The sequence below is a fragment of the Neopelma chrysocephalum genome, unplaced genomic scaffold (assembly GCF_003984885.1).
Source record: "Neopelma chrysocephalum unplaced genomic scaffold, ASM398488v2 Primary Assembly neopelma1_61b, whole genome shotgun sequence".
NCBI lineage: Eukaryota > Metazoa > Chordata > Aves > Passeriformes > Pipridae > Neopelma > Neopelma chrysocephalum.
Window position 1 is genome coordinate 10,318,883 of NW_020897717.1, and position 14,660 is coordinate 10,333,542.

General features: G+C 38.2%; 1 protein-coding gene across 1 annotated transcript in view; it reads right to left on the minus strand.

The window, feature by feature from the left end:
* PTPN14 (protein tyrosine phosphatase, non-receptor type 14) overlaps nucleotides 1-14,660 on the minus strand; it is a 112,452-nt gene that overhangs the window by 31,126 nt on the left and 66,666 nt on the right. Inside the window, exons 4-7 of the mRNA XM_027681751.1 lie at nucleotides 8,694-8,791; nucleotides 6,508-6,575; nucleotides 3,451-3,521; nucleotides 1,739-1,826 (exon numbers count right to left, since the gene is read on the minus strand). Of these exons, the coding sequence (XP_027537552.1) occupies nucleotides 1,739-1,826; nucleotides 3,451-3,521; nucleotides 6,508-6,575; nucleotides 8,694-8,791 (325 nt within the window). The remainder of the gene's footprint in view (nucleotides 1-1,738; nucleotides 1,827-3,450; nucleotides 3,522-6,507; nucleotides 6,576-8,693; nucleotides 8,792-14,660) is intronic.

The window sequence follows — 14,660 nt, forward strand, 5'->3', positions numbered from 1 at the left end:
CCTGTTCCATTTTGCAATCAGTTTTCTTAAAGCAGCTTATTACTGTCGACAAAGAAGTTTTTCTACGTTTTCTACATTTATCAACAAAAACTCCCCCTCAGCTGCACTTATAGCAATTGATTCACACTTTAAAGTGGTAAATAGAAATCATGCTAACACAAAGAGTGTGGTTAAAGAACTGCTAGAAGAAAGAATATGAGAGAAGTTCATGCACTATGCATGCACATGCTGTAGAAACCTGCATTTTAATAGATCAGACTACAGCTGTTCTCCTGGCCTTGCTGTACTTGATCCTCAGAAGGCAATGATAAAGTATCTGCACTTGTTTGTAACTACTAAGTGTTAGGCCTTCTACAAACAAAGAATGGATGCCAATTTTCAAGCCCCAGCCTATGCACTGACTCTCCATGCTGAATATGCCAGCTTCTTCCAGAGGACAGCAGAGAGTCTTCAGTTTAGTCTGATTAGAGGGCAATACATTCTTCTGCCTTCTTGCCAGAAGCAGCTTTAGAAGGCAAAAAGATTCAGAAGATGTTGGGGAAAATGTATGTATTTATACATATATAAATACATACATATGTGTGTACATATATATGTGTGTGTGTGTACACAAATATCTATATAGAAAAAAAGAGAAACATATTTCTAATAGCATTTTCTACCAGGGAAAAGAGAGAAATCTTTCATTTTTCCCTTTGAATGCAGTTTTATTTTTCTCCAAGGCCAGCACGCTGCTCTTTGATACAAGGCTAACATCTTCCCACGATTTTGCAGAGCTCCCAGTATACTGTTCATACTTACCTTACTGACATGCAGTAATATCTAACGACATTTCCAACACAGAAATGTCTTTTGCAGTAGTGTGTGGCATTATTCCAAATTAATTTGAGGAAAACATTGATTTCATTCATAGGTAATGAACATTCCAAATTTTTTGTTGTTGGGTTGAAGGTTTTTTGCCTTTCAGCTCCTTCCTTTCAGGCCAATTCTTAGATTGGTGCCAAAGGATCAATTTTGACTTCAGTAGAAAACTTGTTTTGTTTGGTGTGTGGCTGTGCTTATTTTTAAATTCCTAGTTATCTTTAACTAGCAGAAAAACCACTCACAGTTCACCACACAGTGGCTAGGTTGAGAAATGGGTCATGTTGGAACAGCAGTTTTCAGTTTCTCAGCACAACTTTATCATGGCACTATGTGCTCCATAAGGCCAGGCAGTCAGACTGTCCTTGGCAGAAAGGGGCTTCCAGTGAAGCGAAAGTGACTGCAAATGCAAAATAATCCTTGAAATTCCCCCTTAATTATAAATGTGTGGAGGACCTGCGTGCACATGTAAGACACTGAGGAAAGGTGAAGTTAATGCTTGGTAAATAGTGACTTAGAAAGATATGAGAAGGTCTCATTTTCCTATCCTGTTAAAGACCAGAGCTGAGGTTCATTTGCCCCAGCCACTCTCCCATAGACAGCACTCAAAATAAAAGCAAGGACCATCTCTATTTTCCAAGTGAGAAGGCCCAAACACATAGCAACCTCTTCCGTGACAAGGATTTTCATGAAAGAGAAGTAACACTACAGACCGCTGCAATGTCCATTCAAACTACCAGCAGTCATTTCACCCTCTAGAACAGTGAAACAAGTCCTATCTCTTTTGGACAAACACGACTTGCACACATTACAAAGGTTGCTGCAGAGTTCTGCATCATTTGATTCAGAGGTTCCTTTATAATGTACACTAACATACCTTCACAGGGAAAATTTCCTGTCCAAACCCATCCAGACGTTCCACTTCATTGATGTACATTAACTCAGCCTCTGCTGCTGTAATGCCACTGCAATTAGATTAACAAAAGGGAGCAAATAGTTCAATATCACGCACACAAAAAAATACTAGTGAAAAAATGGGAGTTTCACAAACCACTTGAGAAGACACTTTGGAGATGCTGTGTAGAAATGCACAACACGAGACTAACTTTCAGCACTAGGATCATAATCAGCAAGGGGGGAAATTTTACTAAATGTCACTAAGATAAGGTACAAAGCACAGTCCAAATTACAGGAGGAACAAACTGAACTAATCACATTACTCAACTTCTTCTGTACACATCAAATCTTTTCCAGGCTTTATCAGGTCATTGCATCAGGTTGTGGATAGTTTTGGATGGCTGATTTGAGCCACAGGTGTCCTAATTTGCCTGAATAGTATATAAGGCCACTGAAGTTTCTTAAAATGACTTAAAGGAAAGACATACATTTTCAAGTTGGCTGTTCAAAAACACAGGCACTAAATCCAAAAGTTAAACAGATTCTCTTTTGTAGGAGAGAACAAACCAGCTGAAAAGTTTTACACACATGTCTACACATGCTCCTGTCACAGCTCAGGAATTCAGAGAGATTTCAATTCTCAAAAGCAGGTCAGAATAGATTGGAGGTTTAAAGACCTTGCTCCAAAAGGCCACCATTAATTTTTCTCCTCTTTGCTACTCCTTACCACAGCTTACAAACAGAAATATAGGGCCCAGACAAAAACCTGAGAGAAAGGAGGTGGAATATGATCTACCTGCTGAAGTGAGGGGAAGTATTTCTTTGTGTTACAGAAATAGCACTAAAGAGCACAGCGGGTGGGAAAACCTTCCTTTCAAGTCTGTGAGTTAACCAAGATCACACAAGCAGCCCATGGCAGAAAGAGAATAGAACCAGGCCTGCTCATGGCCCTTTGGTTGCATCAAAGGCCAAGGCTTGCATTGAAGCTCCGACTGAGAGTGGCCTAAGACTCATGGATTGGTATTCATCTTTTTACACCCACTTTGTCATGTAATGGGCAATGTTGCATCCTTCAGATAACATTCCTGTTGCATATGGCATTTGGGCACTGCCATTTTTCCCGGAACAGCACTCTAGAGGTTTGGATACATCCACCACCGAAACACCTGGACAACATGAAAGAAGCCTGCTCACAAAGAAGGTTTTTTTACTGAAGGACTAATGCATGCACTCCTAGCGCATTAACTAGTAACACTATACTATGTCTTCTCCATGAGACTTAAAACCCAATTCCTGTTATTTTCATTTCCATTACACTGGGAGCATGTGCATCCCCATCTCTCTTGAAAGAGACCTTCGGATCACCCCTGATCAAGTCACAGGGTCTTTCACTATCAGGATTTAAATGAAATCAAAAAGAGAAAGGAGTCTACAACATAGCACAAGCAGTGTTACACACGCTCATTAAACCCGAGGGTGCAAATGTGAGTTTATTTGGAATTAAGTTTCTCAGCCATTTTGCATTTACAAGAGGCAGATACCCTTTTGTGGTAGGTTAATTAAAAATGCAGTGAGACAAAGCATAATAGTAACATGAATATAGGCTAGTTAAACACTGTCAGGAATGCATGGGGGAGGCAGGGAAGTACTACAGGGATGATAAAAAAAAATAAATCTGAACATCAAGCTCACCTGTGAGTCCGGTGCTCCTGAGCAACCTTTTGAGTCAGCTCTTCCAGGACAGCTTCATCCTGGTTCCAATCCTGTAAAAATATGAATTTGCATCAAAAACTACTCAACCAAAGAGAAAGGGGACAAAATGGTACACAGAAATTATGACAGTAGCTATTTTGAGATTGTTTACAGTTCATGCTCTTCTAGGTAGTTACAGAAAGAGAACCTATCACCAATCAAATTTAAAATTCAGAGCATGGGATGCTGAAAATGTGCAAGGAGAAGACAAGAGCTCTGATTTTTTTTATAACTTTTTTTGGGAGGGTAAAATGATACTGTTAAAAATTGGGATAAGGTGTTAATTATTCCAAAATAGAGAACAGAGTATAGAGCACAGATAAAGAATCTTTTCCTGGATAAGGGCCAAAGAAGTCTTTAAAAACACTTGGAAATCTACAAATTAATATACAGCTTTTAAAACAGTCCAAAATGATACACAGACCACGGATAATGAATTCCTGAGTATTTTTTGCCCCTTCCTCATGTTAAAGGGATTGAAAGTTTTGCTATCTCTTCAAATATGCAATAAAACATACTTTATGCTTGCAAGACACTTCTGAGCAGAAATTTTTATATTCTGCAAATTTAATAAAGTGCGGTAGAAACAATTCTGAAATAATTGGGAGTAAGTTAATAAAGGAAGTCAGCTCATAAATTCAAGGCCAAAAAAAGGAAGCTGGAAAACTTTCTTGCAAAACCTCAAAGTTTTTACATTTATTTAAAAAGCCTTAAGGCTGCCTGTAATGTACTTAAATACACTGCTTCTTGCTCAATGGGGCCCTCCCCTCTGATATTTGCTTCTGCCACAAAAAAATGTGAAAGTGGTAGCGTGCTAATGAAAAATGGCATGGTGCATGCCTATGCACAGCTACACACCTGTGGGGTGTACTGTGTACATAACTTTGTTCTTTTCACTGCTGAAGAAATGCCATTTGACACACATTGTAGCCTCACAAGATCAAACAGCACAAACGTAGCTGCCCCTCCCTCATCCACAACCTCACTTCACTAATGAATTTATAGCAACATTCTTGTTCTATGTTCTTTTTCTATGCCCAGGATTCACTCAAATCCTCCCACTTGCTTAGGGACTAGTTTGTATCTGCAGCATTTAGCAACTGCTACTGAACTTGTAGTGAAATATTAACTATTATATTATCTACTCCTCCCCAGAAGAGCAAAGACAAGTAGCTAAAGAAATATCTAGAGAAACAGTTGATCTAAGAGTAGGCTTCTGAAGGCTGTAGGAAGCAGACACTTTGCCCATGTTCTTAAATTCAGTAACAGTAGCATGGATGAAATGCAAGATATCACAAAGTGAGCACATGCAAAACAGAAGAGAGTTGATCACACCAGCAGGGAGGCACCTGACTCAAAATCAGAGGTTCTAAGAGATGGGCCCAAAGAATAAAACGCTGAATCACAGAGAAATTAACCACCTGAAAGCTCATCTAGAGACCTAAAGCCTCCCCTGTTTTTTTTCAGAATAGAAAAATAGTATCAGTATATCCCTGGTGGTGTGCAAGGCCAGGCTGGATAGCGCATTGAGAAACCTGGTCTAGTGTGAAGTGTCTCTGCCCATGGAAGGGGAGTTGGAACCAGATGGTCTTTAAGGTCCCTTCCAACCCAAACCATTCTATGATTCATTCTATATTGAAAGAACTTTGCAGAAGTTCAATAATTTACAAAGTGACACCCTGACAACACATTTCTGTGTATATATTTGCAGCCATCTTCTTTCCCATTAAGGCTCTCATACACAACTTGGTTAAGTCATCAACTATGCCCAAGATCATCAACTACTTATCAGATAAGGTGGCTTACCAGAGAAATCCTGCTCCACTAGTCAGGGTAACAGAAGTTTATTAGTGAAAGGTCAATACTGAAGCCACATTCTATATGTGTATTCTATACAAGGCATATTCATATCTCTGTATATTCATTAATTGCCCTTCTACCTGCTGACTTTTTCAGGTGGTATCAAACTGTCTACTAGCTCAAAATTGCACTTTCACTTCAGGACACTGTGCAGATGTCACTTTTTTGGACTTAAGAATGGACTGTCCACTGCAGTTTCTGTACAAAGAGCATTGGTAAATGGAATGAAATGCTTCTGGAAGTGCCTTTCTCAGGCCTTCAAATTACAGTGAGATGAATCATCCTCCCTCTAACGCTCCACTAATTGCAGAGGGAAACCAGATGCCTTAACTTCCAGGCAGCTAAACTCAGGGCACCCCACCCTGCTTCCAAATATTTTCTCCAGTTAGAAAGAATTCCGTGATCTTTTATATTTTATGAAGCTTACACTCAAAACTGATGCTGATGGGCTTGTTCATCTAAGATAAAGTCAGTCTTAACTTCAGCAGGATTTTTTTTTTTCTTCTCTAATCCATCCTCCCACAGAGGCTCTATGCCATGGACTGCAAGTGCTTGATGTTTGCCACTGAATTTCCAGCATCACTAGTGATCTAAACTCCTTCCCTAAGCACTGAAGTTATTCGCTAGTTTCCAATGTAAGTTTAAACAAAATTTACAGCACAGTCCCTGGAGAACATTTTGAGAAGACCTGATTCACACTTCACTTCAGTCTGATAGTCAGCTGATGTAAATCCACATTCTCTCGAAGAAAGGCTGCATGACTCGCCCTGTGACACAACATTTACTACACCAGCAGCCCTTCTCTCCCCTCGATATGCCACATTACTAATACCACGGTACTGCTAATACACACCTTTTTAAATAGTTGCAAATTCTTTTTTGATTTGAAAACGTATGTTTCTTTTGTTGACACCTGTTCCTAGTGGAAGCTCAATAGGAACTGAAATTGGGCTGACCTTCCATAGCACAGGATCATTCAGCTGCAATCAAGTATACTGTAGGTTTTGGGGAGCAAAAATTATTTCCACTACTATTAGTTCAGCACTGGTGCTTTTACTCTGTTATCAACAAAGCCATCTCTGAGGCATGGAGAAATTATTCATAAAAGACCATAAAATAGAGGGATAAGGAACTCACCATAGGAAACAACACATATTCTCGGAGGAAGTCATGAGATTCAAACTGATTATAGTCTCCAAAATCCGCTGGAAAAAAAAACAAACACAGTTACTCATTTGTGCACTTTCCACACATGTTAAGACCACACTCAACCTTGCACAGATGCTCAATTTCAAGTGGGTAAATTCTCTCTGAAGCCACAACCCAGTACAAAGATTTCTGCTTGTGCTTCAGCTTTTAACATGGAGGTCTGAAAATAATAGTGTTGTTACCATAGATCAAATAACAGCCAACAAGTAATTTCTTTCTTTTGATCCCTAATATAATGACCATTTGCAATGCTTAACCATCAGGAGTGCAAGAGTTTCTTTTTCTGTAGCCTTCTTGAACTCAACCCCATTAAAAAAGGCTGGGATTGCTCAGCCTCTTTAAAAATGGTGCACCCTTTTTTCTTCTCCAAAGTTTCCAGCCTTGAACAGGCAAAAATAAGTGAACAGAATTTAACTTATCTCTACCACAATTCTATACAGTTGTACAAAAGAGGCTTAATTTTACAGCCTATAAGGTTAAAATTCAGTAGTCAATTTTATTAAAAATTGTCAACAACCAACATGGGGACAGGTTTATCCTTCTGCAGCCAACGTATCAGTACAGGCACTGTGTCAGTTTAACTGACTGGCACACACCTTTCTACTCGCTCTTCTACTTCTCCTACATCTCTTGAACTGGTATTCATCTCCATGCTCACATTCACTCGTATGTCAGACTGAGGATTCTTGTCTAAATGTCCTTGAAATGATGGAGTTTTGAAAATGCTTCCTAAAGGCTAAGCTACATTAAAAACTCAAAACAATGCCTGTATTTATCTATCTGTTAAATACACAACAGCTTATATCAAAAGAATATCTTGCCAGGAGGTTTTTATTTTATATTAATTGAACTGCATCAAAGGCCATCTACAAGATTCTCATATTATAGAAGATGGAAATCCCCAACATAAATCATATTATCTAAACCTTCTTTCAAAGCTTCTAGACAATTTCACGTATCACAGGATGCCAAAAATGCAGTTTCATTTTGTTTCTACCTCAGAGTTATGTTTTAACATAAACAGAAAGAAATCAAAATGGGCATGTAGGTTTAAAAGAAATAAGTATTTCAAATACCTTTGGTTGCATTACATGCAAAGGACAAATGAAGTAATACAACGTCAGGAATAATAAGATTGACTTGCTCTCAAAATTAGAAAAAAGCTCCAAAAACACAGGACCAATGAAACATATTAAGTATGTATTCAGACTTAACTTACACAGAGGAAAATCTTCATTTACCTAAACTGAAAGATTCATTATGGAATCTTTTACATAAATTTTCCTTTATTAATCAAACATTTCAATATTTGACAATAAACATTTTTTCCTTAAATTTTTAACCAAGATAAGATACTAAAATCGTATTTCTACTGCCCTAAAAAAGACCATATTAGTCTTATTCTTGACTGAATCTTTAATTTACAGAATCAGATCTTCATGTTTGCTATTGATGTATACACTTCCCCCTTCACACTCAGAGAGCATGCACAGACCACAATTATTGAAACTCTACCTTAGGTTCTCATAGTCAGTTGTGGAAAGACAAACATACTTTATTCAAATACAAGACTTCTTCCTCTGCCCATATACATTATATGATCCCACTTTTATTGATGTCCTTAGTAGGCTCAGAGTAAAAATCATGTTGTAAGAAGTAGTTTATTATTAATTTATAACTCACATAACAATTACAGCTATGTGTTCTTTCATACTTCACATAGCACTATACAGCAAAATGAGTTTTTAATTAAAGGCAAAATTAAAGCTGCTGCTGTGCTCTTTGATGTAATTTGCATTTAAAATCAGAGAACGTGAAGCAAATTCATTATTTCAAAGTACTCCGTGGTCAGGGTTGGAAGAATTGGAGTTTTGTTCAGATTCACTTACATGAATTTTACAAATAGGAAAGTTGAACACTGTGATGTGGTCCATCATTCCCTCCCTTAGGGTGTGTTTCATCAACAGCAGTCCACCCATGTACTTTTAAATCAATAGAAAACCCAGCTGTTGTGAGTAGGAGTCATAGAAGGCCTTAGTTAGTGCCCAGTCAACATACAGAACAAACCAAAAGAGCCATTGTTGGAAAAAGGCTGTCAGGTCACGTCATCTTACCTTGCACTGCCAAGCCAGCCAGTCGAATTCCCTGCTCAAATGAAGAAATTAATCGGCCATCAAGAACATCCTTTTTCACTTGCAGGTAATACTGGTATCTACAAACAAAAAAAGAACATGAATTGTAACACCCATATGTTTGCACATTTCCTACAGAAAAAAAGACTGCTGAAAGGAAGAAAAATTCACCCCAAACAGGTCAGGCTGTTAAGCAGCAGTCTGCACCTGGCATCAGAAGCTCCACATTACCAAAACAAATTAATACAATTTCTACACGTACAATGCTTCCAGGTGGATGAAAAGGAAAATAAGAAGTTCTAATTTGTGTTCCCTAGACCACATAGAAGAAACATATCTGCTGGGATTAGTGCTTTCATTTATAGAGGTTACTGAACACAATGCAATCACCAATGCAAAAAAAGGGACTGTTTCATATTTCTTCTGCTCTTTTGCTCCAGTGTCACCATTTTGATTGAAGAAAAAAAGTTTTAGCAATATACATTGGTCTGCAGATGTAATTTTAACTGTGACCCATATAAAGGTCTTTTTAATTGGTATCTTTTATGTGTAAGAATGACTTAGACACACAAATCAAGCAAACTCACCTTCTAATATAACGCACTTTCTGATCTGCAGTAGCTAATCACAAGAGAAACTGTGATAGGTAACCACACTAACAGAACTCACACATTTGGCCTCACATTTGTAATAGAGTAGATTAAGGCAAACAGGAAGCTTTCCACAAAACCCTTTGCGAGTCACTGTCCCCATCCATGCATCCCCTTCTCCACTGAACGGGACCAGATCCATAAGTCGGTCAAAGCTGCATGGGTATGGTAACAGCCCCTTTGGTATATCAGGTTAAAGCCCCATGGAGACAGCTTCGTTATACAGTTGAGTTACAGCAATATACTGATCTCATGCTAATTAGCTTAAACTTTTGGTGCAGACATATGTAACCGGTCACATCTGAGATGAAACACAACTCCTTCCCCGCTGACACGCAACTCCTCATCAGGTCTGAGCCCAAAGGTCAAGGTACTGTACCAGTGTAGCCACAGTCCACATGTGCACTCAGCCTCATGCTCCCAACCCCTAGATGCATCTGGGTGGCCCAAGTTATGAACCCCAAAAACCAACAAAGGGGGCTTTTTCAGGCTGTGACCAGGCATGCCAGTCTGGCTGCAGCTGAATCAGGTTAAGAGGTTACTGCATTCTTCACCTGCATGCATGCTTGCTCCCTAAAATGGAGGGCATTCACTTAAGATGGCATGGTTTTAAAAAATAATTGCTTGAGATAAACTGGGGCAGAAAGAAATGATACACAAGCATACCAGCCAGAGACTGCAACCTCTGTGAGGAAGACAGCAAAGAGCAGTTAAAAGTCTGTGTGCAGTAAACTCCTAACTGGGCCCAACCGCAACCAGCACAGCACATCTGAGCTTACCTTTGAACCTTTTAGCAAAGAAACTGTTCTGCTCTTGTTTTAGAGTGTAAGTTACCTTCCCAGCCCCAACCGTAAAGGAGAACCACTACAACATCACCCCTGTTACAGAGACTTCATTGCCTTAACTATACTTGCAAATGTTACCATTTAATTCTGTGTTGAGGCATTAGAAAAATATAATCTCATTTAAAATGCTCAGATTCAGCTTTCACAGAGCCTAATAAAGATTAAAACTTCAGGGGATTTTGAAATTTGATTGAGAGAGGCAATGTAAGAAGCATACGGCTTCTCAGCTTGAGCCCTGTGCTTCAGCCACAAGTTTCACACTTGCTTGGTCTAAGAGACAAATGAGCTTGTTTCCCCTTCTTTGCAATGACTCAATCCCAATTCTGAAAATACACATGCTTTCATAAAAGCTTGACATAAACCACTTTATTAAGTATGCAGGTGAGCAAGTGCTTGCTGAATTTGGTCTTCCAAACTTGTAATCCCAAAAGCAGCTATTGGTGCCCATGCTAAACATACATGTGAGTTACATATTCTAGTCTAACAAGAAGAGTAAAATCCACATCTGCCATAAAGTTAGAGCTATTGTTAAACACAAAGTGAAGAGACTACATGAAAATCAAATCAGAGTAAACTCTTACAGTGACATCCTAGATCTACAGAAGTCAAGAATGTCACCAGCTTCCATGACAACATGATTTCAACCAGTGTCCACATAACTATAAACCACAGAAAGAATTACTTAAGTAAGCATCACAAAAAATACAATGTCAATGTAGTTACTGCAGTATCAAATATTGCAACCTAGACTTTCAAAAGAAACATGATGTGGGGGTTTAGTTGCCATTTTAGTTGCCAATACTTTAAGAAAATTAGGACAGCGAACAACCCCCACAACCTGAGAAAGACACCCATTTACAGGCAATCTCACCCAATCATCAGAAACAGGTCCTATTTAAAAATCTTAATACAAATATTCTACAATATTACAGAATCACAGAATGGGTTGGGTTGGAAGGAATCTTAAAGATCATCTAATAAGTTTAGAATTTATTATATATTGTAGATTGACATACAGTAAGAGTTTAAAGGACATATATAATTAGTGCTCTGACATTAACTAACACGTGTATCCATGATGAAAAACCTCATGGAGAAAGTTGTCAGCTTTCACAGGCGAACACTCTGAAATGCAATCACCCACTATGGCTGACACCTGTTTCAATGGAAGTGCCAAAATAAACTGAAGAAGATTGAGGCAGAAACCTGCGGACTGTACCTGCTTCATCTTTGCCCCTGAACAACAGTGACAAGTGACAACCACCTAAGGAGTTCCCAGTATCTCTTCTTAAGGTAGCTAAATAAAGCATGAAATGGGACATGTCCTTTCCCAAGGCATGAACTGGGGTGGCTACTTCCACTGTCAAGGCAGAGAAGGAGCATACCCTGGAGGAAGCTCCACTACAAGGCTCTAATAACTCCACCAGCCACAGATTCATGGCTCAGCCATGCTGCAAAACTGTGGTCAGACTCCCTGCCCAGCCAATGGAGAGAAGTAACTGACCCATATTCTGTCAGGGATTTGAGGCTCCTCCATCTGAAATTATGTTAAATGCTGTTATTATGTCAATATGCTAGCTGAGACTGCTTTTTGTTTGCTTAGATTGCAAAAGTAGATTTATAATTTGAGGGAAATCAAACATTTTAAAAATGCTTCAACTATAGATTCACTGAGGAAAGCTGTTCCAGGACAGCAGATAAAACATGCATTTCATAAGCCTTCTATGAGGTGGTTTAGTTGGGAAAGCAAATGGAAAGTGAACAAAAGGTAAGTTTACAATCTGCACCTCCAAATAATAAAAGACAAAAAATTCAAAATTAAGACTTACAAAGCTTCAGCCACAGAGCCATTCTGGCATATTAGAGGAGTGCAGGGCACAAAAGACACCTCCATAGGCAAGTGGGCTGAGAGCTGAAATCTCTCACCTTCATTGCCCACTTTGGGTTAAACATTTTTAGCAGAGCCATTGTGTATTCAATATAATAAAGGCTACTGCAGTTTGCCGGCCTGTAGCTAATTCCAAGGGGAATGGGAGTGGACAACAAGTCTAAGCAAAGCCATCATTATAACGATATCATTTCCCACAACTTTATTTAGCCAACATACAAAACATTAAAAGTATATTTGCATGTATTGCATCAAAAAGCACACTTTTTATAGAATAAAGAAGCTGCAACTGGACAACTATAAGACAACATCTCAAATCCAAAATAAATATCTGTATTTTAGCAATCCACACTACACATGAGGAAGAAAAACAACAAAAAAACCCACAAAACCCCAATAGCATTAGTAAGTAGGAGATAAGGGTACTGGTTTAAAATTAATTTGTAATACCCAGATTCAGATTCTGCTACAGCTGTGTAAATGTAGGGAAACTCCATTTGCCCATACAATTCTGCATAGGTCTCCCAAGATCAGGGTTCACGTTTGTTCTCCTGTCACTTCAAAAAGGAACGCGAGTGTTTGTATAGTGTCACTGAATTCATTGTACCCTTCCATCACCACTATTTATCTGATGTAAAACCGCTGTTGCTATTTTATACGTGCAGAGAATAGCTCCATTAATTTAACCAATTTCCATTCTTTTCAACAATCAACGTTTCAGATATCAAAAACCACACAGAATCTGGCCTGATCAATACGGGAAGCGAGATCTTTGTAGAGAAATTAAAGGCTTGTTTACAAAAGTAAAAATATGGGTTAGGTTTGCAGAGTAATTACACCGAGTCTTCAGGATTTTCTTACTAGTGATTTCCACAAAGAACCACATGGCAAATAATTCCTTACCTTAATAATTACTCACTATTGTCAGATATACCAGCCTTGGTAATTAAGCAGCATCCAAATCTGCTAGGAAGTGTACAAAAACAGAAGAAAAAAAATGCTTTTTGCCCAAGAGATTTACAATCTAACTGTATATTTTATAAAATGGTGAAAGGATCAAGTTAATAAGGATTAATACTGTTTGAATACTGTAATGTGATCTGTCTGCATTTTTGTTATTTTTCCCTGGTTTTACTTTCCTTCTCTGTACATCAGGGACAGGAGGGGGTTTGGAATATACACATTATCTCTAGTGCAGCAGGAAACAACTTAAAAAGCTTTTTCTTTGATCAGTGTGTTTTATCTGGAAGTTTCAAGCTGGTATAAATACTTTACAGTTTCGGTACCAATAAATATTTACCTTTAGTGTATCTGAAAATAAACAAAGCACTACAAAACATGTATTAGTTACTCAAGAGGTACAACTCCTTTAAAATCATCTCTAATGATGCAATTACTGGCATGACTAACTTTTTTATAACTCATTAGGTACCATTTTGGCATCAAGCCTATCTATTGGATAACTGCACAGCTATGTAGCTTAACTTCTTCTCTGAAGGAAAAGAGAACTGCTTTACCATTTCCTATATCCAAAATAAGAAGCCTTTAAGACTCAAAGGAGAAACAGATTGGTCCACAAGTGGTTCAGCTCAAGAATTTTAGCTCTTTTTTCAAAAAACAATTGCAATTAGAGTACAATATGATCTTCTAAAATTAGGAACACAATAAAAGTCTCATTGAGTTACAACAACAGTCCAAGTCAGCTCATTTGGGTTTATCTTAGTATGGTAATATACTTCTGAGGAGAGACGCTGCAACGTACACTTAGGCAATAGCGTGCCCATAGGGGAAGTAGTTTCTCCAGAATAGAGGTCTTTTATAATTTACTAAAATTATTTTAAGCATTAGCTTTGATATTGATGCATCTATTTTACACTTCACACCTTAAAACCTGCCATGATTTTGGCTGTGATACTATTTAGCAACAGGATTCCACAGATACCCATTTGCTACATTTGAAACAGAAGCTCGTTTTTTATTTTAAGGACAGGATCTTTTGTATTTTCTCAGCCTTTGAGTTAGATGAACTCAGCTCTTCAATGAGTAACCAAAGAAACTAAATGATAATGACGAAAAAGTGATTTCCATTTATCTATTACATATTTGAGACAATCATATTACTACTTAATTCTTACTGGTTTCCTAAGAAAAATGTGCTTTAGATGTATTAGCGATCTTTAGCCCAATTTTATAGAGTATCTGAGGCATACAGTTAGTAAAGCTATTTGTGTAAACTTGGGCAGGAATCCATGGCAGATTTGAGACATGCAGGTTTTGTTTCCAAGTCTCAATCCAGAGCACTACTTACTGGATGCTGCTTATTTCAGTGGGTCACTCAATATCCTGCAACAAATCTGACTGCAAACTTGGACTGGATTTTATATGGCAAGAAAGGCAGGCAGGCAGACAAGACTGGTCTTTTCAGATGCAACATTCAGCATATTGGCAGAGATGGTGTTATGATTTCTGGGCTTGAGCATTTTAGATGCAAGGATTCAATCAGCACATATTAATCTAAAGTCACTTTTAAAAAAAAGAGGTACACAGATTGATGATGTCATTGTCA